General features: G+C 34.1%; 1 protein-coding gene across 1 annotated transcript; it reads right to left on the bottom strand.

The window, feature by feature from the left end:
- Nucleotides 1-3674: 3674 nt before the first annotated feature.
- Nucleotides 3675-11456, bottom strand: LOC133330538 (probable G-protein coupled receptor Mth-like 9). The gene is made up of 8 exons (XM_061538975.1): nucleotides 10860-11456; nucleotides 8901-9045; nucleotides 8649-8840; nucleotides 8348-8581; nucleotides 8132-8288; nucleotides 3919-4122; nucleotides 3772-3851; nucleotides 3675-3709 (listed from the first exon to the last, which is right to left on the bottom strand). The coding sequence occupies exons 1-8, from the start codon at nucleotides 11454-11456 to the stop codon at nucleotides 3675-3677; spliced, it is 1644 nt and encodes a 547-aa protein (XP_061394959.1).
- Nucleotides 11457-11590: the final 134 nt, after the last annotated feature.

Genomic DNA, 11590 nt, shown 5'->3' with positions numbered 1-11590 from the left:
TATCTGAACGGAAGTAATCTTAAGTGGTTGAGTGCTTTAAACAAGGGGTAATATGTAGGACATATTTTTGGTCTAGAGGTCCAAAATGTTCTTCCATGTGTTGAAATCCAATAAGAAAAAATCAAAAAGGTATTATTTTATTTTCAGAGAAAACTGCATATGTCAGAAAGAACAATCCACACATTAATATTGACCATAAATTAAATTTGGGTACCATTTAGTACCAAATTTCATGATTCGAGCTCTAAAGGTTCACCCAAATCCAAATTTGACCAAATTTTCCGTTTTTCAGACATTATTTCAATAAGTACCTTCCCTAACCACCTAACTAAATTTCCTGCATCCTACACCCCCACAATGATTTCAAATTCAAATTTCAGGATTCCAAATCCATTAATTCACCCACAATTAAAATTGTACCGAATTTAATAGTAGAATTTTCAAAACTTCCTACTTAACTCAAACCTACACCCCGACAGTGATTCTAAATCCAAGTTTCAGGATTCCAGCTCTATAGGTTCACCCACAATTCAAATTTTACCGAATTTAGTAGTAGAATTTCCAAAAACTCTTACCCCAAACCTACACTACCACAGTGATCCAAAATAGAAGTTTCAGGTTTCCAATTTTATCGGTCCACCCACAATTCAATTTATACCAATTTTTTTACATAGTTGTGCCAATTTCCAAAACTTCCTACATACCCCAATCCTACACCCCCACAGTGATCCTAAATCAAAATACCAGGATTCCAACTCTATCGGTTCACCCACAATTCAAATTGTACCAAATTTAGTACACAGTTGTACCAATTTCCAAAATATTCTACATACCCCAATCCTACCCCCCACAGTAATCCTAAATCGAAGTTTCAGCATTCCAACTCTATTGGTTCACTCGCAATTCAAATTGTACCAAATTTAGTACATAGTTGTACCAATTTCCAAAATTTCCTCCATAAACCAAACCAACACCCCCACATTGATCCTAAATCTATGTTTCAGGATTCAAACTCTACCGGTTCACCCACAATTCAAATTGTACCAAATTTGGTACACTGTAGTACGAATTTCTAAAACCTGATTCTTACCACATACCTACACCCCATAGTGATCCTAAATCCAAGTTTGAGTATTCCAACTATATCGTTCCACTCACAATTAAAATTGTACCAAATTTAGTACATAGGTGTACCAATTTCCAAAACTTCCTACATAACCCAATCCTACACCCCCACAGTGATCCTAAATCAAAATTTGAGGATTCCAACTCTATCGGTTTACCCACAATTCAAATTGTACTAAATTTTGTACATAGTAGTGCCATTTTCCAAATCTTCCTACATACCCCAATCCTATACCTCCACAGTGTTCATAAATCAAAAGTTCAAGATTTCAACTCTTTCGGTTCACCCAAAAAAATTAAATCGTACTAAATTTAGTACATAGTAGTACCAATTTCCAAACCCTCCTACATACGCCAATCCTATACCTCCACAGTGTTCATAAATCACAAATTCAAGATTCCAACTCTTTCGGTTTACCCAAAAAATCAAATCGTACTAAATTTAGTACATAGTAGTACCAATTTCTAAACCCCCCTACATACCCCAATCCTACACCTCCATAGTGATCCTAAATCAAAATTTTAGGATTCCAACTCTATTGCTTCACCCACAATTTAAATTGTACCAAATTTAGTACACTTAGTACAAATTTCTAAAACTTCCTTCATACCCCAACCTGACACTCCCACAGTGATCCCAAATCCAAGTTTCAGGATTCCAACTCTATCGGATCACTCACAATTCAAATTGTACCAAATTTAGTACACAGTAGTACAAATTTCTAAAACATCCTACATACCCCAACCCTACACCTCAACAGTGATCCTGAGTCCAAATTTCATGATTCTAGCTCTATTGGTTCACCTAAAATTCAAATTGTACCAAATTTATTACCATTTAGTACCCATAAGTATTATTTTCTTAAGGGACCCCCCCCCTTATTCTCGATTTTAATTTTTCAAGATTTTCAATGGGCTGGTAAATCAATACCAATGAAGATGTAAAATAGAAGAAAAATAATTTACAAAACATTTTTGTTGTTGTTTTGTTGTTGTTTTTTGTAATTAAAGAAAAGTCCTTATTTTTGATGGCGGGCATGATAACTCCTCACTGGAACATCGGAATCCGAAAATTCCAACGGTGTTAGAAGGAGTACATGTCTGGCTCTCGTATGAACTAGGATTATTGACTTCGCTCTAAAATTAACAAAATGGTGAACCTTTGAAAAAATATTTTTGGAAAATCGCCGATTTTTTACCAAAACCCAAGTTAAAAAATAAGGAAGATCTTCACCGATTAGCTTTATCCTAGTTCATACGAGAGCTATACACTCACAGAGAAACATGTAAACATTTGAAATCGATTGGGTTATTAGTTTTTGAGTTATCGTGCAAAAAAATGTTTAGAGAAAAACGCGTTTAAAGTTTGAGAAGCCCTTCAGCCGTCACTTGATGCTGACACAATAAATCGGCTATATCTTCAAGAGTTCTTGAGATTTTCATTTGAAATTTTGTAGGGACATTCTTTAATTAGTGTAGATTCCCTAAACTGCATCCTGACCCCAATCCCACACCCCTACAGTGATCCTGACTCCAAATTTCATTGTTCCCCCTCTATAGGATCGCCCAAATCCAAACTGTACCGATTATAGTAGGATTTAGTACTTTTCGTACACATTAGTAACAAATTTCCAAAATTACGTTCATATCCCAATTCTACACTCCGACGGTAATGTTAATTTCAATTTTCAGGATTCCAGCTCGATTTGTATCTCCAAATTAAATTTGTACCAAATATAGTACCAAATAGTACTTTTTATACACATGAGTACACACTTAATTCACACTCCAAATTTCAAATTTTTAAAGCTTTCCGTTCACATGCTACATAGAGAATTGTACCAAATTTTGTACATTTTCGTACTTTTCGGATAGTTATAGTTCGAATTTCCAAAAACCGTTTGGTACATCTATCCTACACTCCATCAACGACCACCAAACCAAATTTCAGAGTTTAAGCTCCACCGGTTTGCCAAATACAAATGGTATCACATTTAGTACTTTTCGTACCGTTCTAGTACGAATTTCCAAAAACCCGGACTTATCTGTCACATTTGGACCAAGAGTGACCCTCACCCAAAATTTCAAGATTTAAGCTTCAGCCGTTTCGTCCGTTGATGAATCCTAAAATCAGTCAGTCAATCACTTCACTCTTTTATTAGTATAGATATATATCTATAGATATCCATATATATATATATATCTATATATATATATATATATATATATATCTATATATATATAGGCTTTCTACTTAGAATATCAATAAAGCATATTATTCACTTTGAAGTACCTGTCGTCAGTATTTTGTCATTTCAAAGACACTATTCAATTTTAAAAGATCCTCCGATATATTTTATTACCATTATTTTTAAAATATATAATCTTAAAATTTAAATATATACAAATAATTAATATTAAGTACATAAATTTAAAAAAGAAAAAAACGTGACTTGCAGAAAATTACATTTCAGACTTCATTTGTAAAAAAATAGAAATTGTTGCAATGGCTTTGGGCAGTTTATGAAAAATCACACACACACATGTATTCATTCAGTTCCATTTTCTGCATTATCTGTTGCATCTGGGTAACACAAAAAAAAATAATTACTATAGCACACACTTCTAAATGTCATAATAATTTACCTGATTTCTTAAAATTCTGCACCCGTAAAAATGAATAGTCCGGTGTTAAATCATATTCCGTGTCCTTGGCAGTACCCGTTCTAGAAGAACATAATTTTTGTAATTCATTTCAAAAAAATAAAAAATATATAAAAAAACCTCACTTACACATTTTCACTCCACCATTTTTGAACAAATTTATTCTTGTAGAGTAGGAAAACGAATCCGACACAGGCCAGCGATAAAACGCAAATACCACTCCAATAATCGATAATAAAGAAATGTTCTCTTATACGAGCCGTTACATAGACAATCATTTCACGCATCCAAATTGAGAAGACAACCAAAATGTAAATGCAATACGAAATGAAACTGAAATAATAAAAATGTTATTGAAAAAATTAGAAATACAAAATTTGAAATGAATTGAAACAATAACCTAGTAAAAAGTATCCATAAAAAATTCAAACCTTTAAAAAACATTTTAAAATATCTACACTTTTTGAAAGTCTTTTAAAATAATCTAAACTCTATGATAGTCTTTCTACAGCATTAGTTCCGTTCCAGAACCTAAAAGAATCTTCTTCTGTAAGTTTTAAAAGGATTCGGGTAAAAAATATATGTGGTCTACATAGATTTTTGAACCAATAAAAAGCCATACACATGTCATTCTGAAATTTCTTAAAAAATTTCATGTCATAAGTCAGACTTGAATTTTTGGTGTAACCTTTGTATGAAATCCAGCAACATTTTATCTGGACCGGTTTCAAAAAAACTTCACAGATGTCAAACTGGACTAAATTTCGTACTCTGTAAAAAAAGTTTGTCTCAATCGGTCCAATATTAGCTGTATGGTGCTCCATTTACATAAAATCGAACGAAACTACATATGGGAGTTATATCTAAATCTGAACCGATTTCAAAAAAACTTGGCATATATCAATCTGGACCTAATTCAGTACTCTGTGCAAAATTTTGTCTCAGTCGGACCAATATTAGCAGTATGGTGCTCCATTTACATTAAATCGGACGAAAATATATATGGGTGCTACATCTAAATCTGGACCGATTTCAAAAAAACTTTACAGATGTCAAGCTGGACTAAATTCCGTACTCTGTGCAAAATTTTGTCTCAATCGGACCAATATTGACAGTATGGTGCATCATTTACATAAAATCGGACGACACTATATATGGGAGCTATACCTAAATCTGAACCGATTTCAACAAAACTTGGCAAATATAAATCAAGACCTAATTCAGTACTCTGTGCAAAATTTAGTCTCAATCGGACCAATATTGACAGTATGGTGCTTCATTTACATAAAATCGGACGAAACTATATATGGGAGCTATATCTAAATCTGAACCGATTTCAACAAAACTTGGCATATATCAGTCTAGACCTAATTCAATACTCTGTGCAAAATTTTGTCTTAATCGGACCAATATTAGCAGTATGGTGCTCCATTTACATTAAATCGGACGAAACAATATATGGGAGCTATACCTAAATCTGAACCGATTTCAACAAAACTTGACACATATCAATCTGGAACTAATTCAGTACTCTGTGCTAAATTTTGTCTCAATCGGGCCAATATTAGCAGTATGGTGCTTCTTTTACATAAAATCGGACGAAACTATATATGGGAGCTATACCAAAATCTGAACCGATTTCAACAAAACTTGGCACATATCAATCAAGACCTAATTCAGTACTCTGTGCAAAATGTTGTCTCAATCGGGCCAATATTAGAAGTATAGTGCTCCATTTACATTAAATCGGAAGAAACTATATATGGGAACTTTTTCTAAATCTGAACCGATTTCAACAAAACTTGACACATATCAATCTGGACCTAATTCAGTACTCTGTGCAAAATTTAGTCTCAAATGGACCAATATTGACTGTATGGTGATTCATTTACATAAAATCTGACGAAACTATATATGGGAGCTATATCTAAATCTGAAACGATTTTCTCCCATTTCAACAGGGTTCGTCCTTGGATCAATTAAGTAACATGTGTCAATTTTCATCCACTTTGGATCATAAATGCGACCTGTAGTTTGTTCACAAAAATACATGTACGGACGGACAGACGGACATGCATAAATCGACTCAGAATGTGATTCTATGCATATTCTCAAAAGGAAACGATTCCTTTTGCCTGTTACATACATAGGGTGTAATAACTAAAAAATTTAATTCCAAAAAATACAAAAAACCAGTGAGCGGAGCAGTATAGTCGGACGGAGCCGACCATATAAAACCCTACACAACTTCCACGAAAATCTAACTTTATGTGGTTGTATATTCTGAGCTTGGGCAATATTTCGCGATATTTGCACTTTCTTGACAGACTAGATGTCAACAAATATTTCGAATATTCAATAGACGAGGGCTGTACTTGTCTGGATTCTGTTTACCGTGGGTTATGTTGTGATGTTGGGCTTTCAATTGTGGCCTATAGATCGGCTCGAAAAAAAAAACAAAAAAATTAAGTTTTCGGTCCACTTCATCCCAAAATTATTATCTGATCATCACCGAAAAATATAGGCGTTATCCTTGAGCATAACTGGGATCTCATGGAAAATTTCAAAGCAATCAGCGCTATATTTCCACCCTCTAGTGTGGTAATGGGCTACTAAATAATATCTCAGTACGTAAGCACCCGTAAATAATTAAGTGTAACTCCTACATATGAGTACATACGACCATATAATTGGTATCAATTTAAAGGCCAACCACTCCTCTTGAACATACTATCAACTTCTAGGGTCTAGATCCTTCATGGACAAATATATACACCATAGAATACAATTTTTGTAATTTTTCACACAAAAGTCAGGGTCTATTTGACCCGCTAAATATTGACCAATCCTTATCAAAACAGGCATGCTTACTCTTTGGCCCGATCCCCTTCTCCGATCTTTACCAAAAACAATAGGGGTCTTCATTGGCCAGAACCCGTCCTACATGCAAAATTTCGTGAAGATTGGTTCATAACTGTGGCCTGTATCGTGTTTACAAATTATAATGGACAGACGGACGGACACACATGTCTAGATCGACTCAGCTAGTCGAGATCGGTATACTTGAAGTTGGGTCTAGGACCAATATTTCGCGGCGTTACAAACTCTTGTAGCTGCACAAAGCTATAATACCCTGACAACATAGTTGTGTAGCGTATAAAATTACAATTAGTTCTTCCAATTTCTATTGCACATATCATGTGTGGGTTCAAAGTTTGGGCCTCCATTCCTACGTATGCCTTCTTTAGTAAATAAAATTGCAGCAACAGTTTCTGAAGACATTTTGTTTCTTAAATTTGATTTGCAAATTTTGAAAGAGGTAAATATCTTTGCTGCAGAAGCATTAAAAGAAAGTTAATAACTTTTTTAATGTTGGAAATAATTCGTTTCCCACGGAATTTTTTGAATTAAAAACTTTTTGCCAGTACACTTCAGGTTCCAATTTTTCATAAAGTTTAAATTTTTCGAACTCTAAGAGTGCATGCTGCCGCAACTCATTATCGAGTTGCTGCAGGTTAATATTAAATGATGGAAATCTTTTCTGGAATATACTTAAGGTTTAAAAAATATTTTTTTTTAATTTACGCTCTTGGGAAGTCCTTTAAAGAATACTTTCAAAAAATCTACACTCTTTGGTGTCCCTTAAAATCTATTTAAAAAAATCTACTCCCTATCGTTATTCCTCCGATATTTTTAAATCTACGCTCGTTTATAGTCCCTCTAAAAATATTCTTATCAAAATCTACATTCTTTTATATTCCTTCAAAAATATGTTTATGAAATCTACGCTTTTTTAGTCCTGAATATATATTTTTAAGACATCTACGCTCTTTGATAGTCCTTAAAATATTTTAAAGTTATCAACGCTCGTTGTTAGTCCTTCTAATCTATCCTATTTGATATCCTCTTTGATATACTTTTATAGTTCTTCAAAAAATATTTTTTAAAAATCTACCCTCGATGATAGTCCTTATAGTTCTTCAAAAATATTTTTAAAATATCTACGCTCGTGGATAGTCCTTATAGCCCTTCAAAAATATTTTTTAAATATCTACGCTCGTGGATAGTCCTTATAGTCCTTTATTTTTTTTTAATCTATGCTCAACAAAATTTGTATAACTTCTACGCTCTTTATTGGCCAATCAAAACAGTGAGGCTCTCTGGTCTTTCTTTTTTTAAATTGTTTTCTCCGACAGTCCTTGAAAAAATCCTTTAATACAAATTTTAAAAATGTATCAAAAATGCGGAGATTTTTTAAAATAGTATTTAAACCCTTGCTATATTTTATAGTAGTTCCCAAAATTTATTTTCTTATCTTTAGCAATGAATCATGCATACTTACTGTGTTTTTGTTATTTTAAAATCTTTTCCAGCTACCATTTGGGTGTCACTTGGCAATTGGAAAATTCTAAAATAGGCACGCGCCGAACAGAACAGACTAGCAGCCATCGAGATTACAATTGGTATGTACAAATATAAGAGGATACCCCATAAACGTGCTGAAAAGTGAAATTATAAATAGTTTTAAAATTAATTATCAATATCGTTATACACTTACTATCGAACCAACAAAAATCTTCACCAATACCCGGTTTCAAATGACGTCCAACACTTGAGTCCTGCACCGCCTTGACAACATATTTCATTGCCAAGCCTACGGCAAATGTTAGACCATATAACACCTTCAAATACCACGTTTTAATGGGCTTCAAAGAAAATATGGCCCAAAAGCTACCGCTGATAATATTCAATATTAAAAACGAGACAATTATAAAGAAATATGCCAAGAAGCCTAGAAGGAAATTAAAATCAATATTTAAAAAAAAATATGAACTGTATTGCGTATTTCAATTACTTACCTATATTTCGACATGCTGTGTGCGATAAATTCAATGGATTTTTCAAATGCAAGTACACCAGAAAACACAGACCCATTGTTAGGGAAAACAAATGAAATATTAAGCCTTCACCATAGTTGCTGTTTCGAACATCCTTGATGGCTACAAACATCAGAATTATACCAATGTTGATTATTATTGCCAAACTGGTACCTAGACAAGAGGATATTATGTTTATTCATTTTGAATTTCTCAGGATAATTCAATACTTACATATAGCATAAATCCATACACGAAATCCTTTCTTAAATCTTTCACATGTCAGGGGTGTCAAACTCCATGCCTTTTTATTCTCCAATGGTGTAAAACAATATTCATCTGTGGAGTACGTACGTCCGTCACGTTTCAATGTGCCATTCTGAAAATAAAGGGATATTTTTATTCATAATATAATATTTTTTAAGGCGATCTTTTCTAAATTTTTAGTTTTTATGCGGAGAGGGTGCAATTTCTAAAATATGTTATACCCTACACAACTATGTTGTTGGGGTATTATAGCTTTGTGAAGCCCCAAGTGTTTGTAACGCCGCGAAATATTGGTCCTAGACCCACCTTTAAGTATACCGATCGTTATATCTCGACTAGCTGAGTCGATCTAGACATGTGTGTTCTTCCGTCTGTCCATTATAATTAGCAAACACGACACAGGCCACAGTTATGGACCAATTTTCACGAAATTTTGTATGTAGGATGGGTTCTGGCCAATGAAGACCCCTATTGTTTTTGGTAAAAATCGTGGTAGTTGTGTAGGGTAAATGGTTTTAAATTATCGAAGATCGTAGTTTTGTTTGAAATATTTTTAAGTGACTATCGATGTGCGTATTTTTATAACCTTCACCACACTGTGGTACAGGGTATTACGTCTTTGTGCATATGTTCGTAACAGTTACAAATAATCTAGATAGACCCATGGTTCCTTTTGAGAATATGCATAGAATCACTTTCAGAGTCGATTTATGCATGTCCGTCTATCCGTCCGTCCATGTATTTTTGTTAACAAAGTACAGGTCACATATATGATCCGATTTGGATGAAATTTGGCACAGGTCACTTAATTGGCCCAAGGACGAACCCTATTGAAATTGGAGAAAATCGGATCAAATTTAGATATAGCTCCCATATATATTTTCGTTCGATTTTAACTTATTGATGCACCAAACTTCCAATAGTGATCCGATTGGGAAACACTTTTGCACAGAGTATTGAATTAGGTCTACATAGTTATATGCCAAGTTTTGTTGAAATCGGTTCAGATTTAGATATAGCTCCTATTTATAGTTTCGTCCGATTTAATGTAAATAGCGCACCAAAGTCCCAATAGTGGTGGTCTGACTAAAGCAAAATTTTGCACAGAGTACTGAATTAGGTTCCGACTGATGTATGTGAAATTTTGTTGGAATCGGTTCAGATTTAGATATAGCTGCTATATATAGTTTCGTCCCATTTTATGTAAATGAAGCTTCATACTGCCAATACATATCCGATTGAGACAAAATTTTGCATAGCGTACTAAATTAGGTCATGATTGATGAATGCGAAGTAGTTTTGTTGAAATCGGGTCTGATTTAGAAATAGCTCCCATATATAGTATCGTCCGATTTAATGTAAATAGTGCACCAAACTTCCAATATTGGTACGATTGAAGCAAAATTTTGCACAGAGTACTGAATTAGGTCCCGACTGATGTATGCGAAATTTCTATATCTACAGGATATTGTAGATATTAACATGTCTTGCATGAACCCTCAGTTGTGAAGGGTATTATATAGTCGGTCCCGTCCGACTTTTGAACTTTCCTTACTGGTTTTTTTAATATTTTTTGACCTATTTTTAACCCAATTTTTTATGGGTTTTAAGGGACTGCCAATGCGCGTAAATTAAAAATATATTTTTAAGGGACTACCAATGCGCGTAGATTTTTTTAAACTATTTTTTAAGGGATCATCAATGCTGCTGGATTGTTTACAATTATTTCTCATATGAATATCAATGCGCATAGGGACTGCAATTGAATGTAGATTTTTAAAAAATATGTTTAAGGGCTTATTTTTAACAATATTGTTTATGGACCTACTATTGAGAGCAGGTTTTCTTAAATATTTCTTAAGGTCCTACCATTGAGAGCAGATTTTTTTAAAAATATTTGTTATGAGGTTTGCAACCTCTACTCACCTCAAATAGATCCCACTTCCAAAATTCATTTCGCTTTCTTTCGATAATTTTATTCTTACAGCCAAATTCATAGCGTACTATAAACGTGTCCTTAATATTCACAGCACTGGTAGTGCCATTGGCAAATGTCACTTCAATGTGGCTATGCTGTGAGTGGCTATCCTTTTCGTTGAGACTACAATTTTGATGTTTCTCATCGTAGTGCATTTTCGGGGGGCAACAGAACGTGACACATGGTTTCAGGAGGCAGGCACAACCACGCCAATGTTTCGCTGCCGAATATTCAATACCATCGATAATTTTAATTTTATATTCCGCTGTCAAATTAGCCGGTATAACCAATCCTTCAAATGAATACGATCCATCTTTTAGACGTAGACCATCGGTAATGTTAACTGTTTGAGAATAGGGACAGGGATATGTTTTGGCAGCACACGTTGTTAGACTTTGCAAGAATGTAAACAAAACAATGCTAATGAATGACGACGACGACAACAACAAACGTGGAGCATGATGTGGGGTCGATGGTGTTGGTGTTCGTAATGCTGTTGTTGTTGCATGGCGATGAGTGTGCCGGTGTTGTTCGTGCAGCTTCATCTCTTCTGATGTGTGTGAGACACAAATATAAACAGTTACACGCCGTTTGGTGAGAGAACAATAACAATGTAACACCGTTTGTTGTGGAGTGGGGTTTGGGGGAATTGTGTCAGTGGTCCATAACAAAAAAAAAT

The sequence above is a fragment of the Musca vetustissima genome, unplaced genomic scaffold, assembly GCF_032173495.1.
Source record: "Musca vetustissima isolate MV318-11 ecotype Yass unplaced genomic scaffold, APGP_CSIRO_Mvet_v1 utg4398, whole genome shotgun sequence".
In the NCBI taxonomy this organism is placed as follows: Eukaryota; Metazoa; Arthropoda; class Insecta; order Diptera; family Muscidae; genus Musca; species Musca vetustissima.
The sequence above is the reverse complement of the archived record's forward strand: the minus strand, read 5'-3'. Positions and strand labels throughout refer to the sequence as shown.

Coding starts and splice junctions, on each gene's coding strand:
- LOC133330538 (XM_061538975.1), bottom strand. CDS start 11,456: ATGAAGCTGCACGAACAACACCGGCACACTCATCGCCATGCAACAACA. Junction 8,841..8,900: donor TGTATGGATTTATGCTATAT/GTAAGTATTGAA, acceptor CCTCTTGTCTAG/GTACCAGTTTGGCAATAATA. Junction 8,289..8,347: donor AGATTTTTGTTGGTTCGATA/GTAAGTGTATAA, acceptor TTCACTTTTCAG/CACGTTTATGGGGTATCCTC.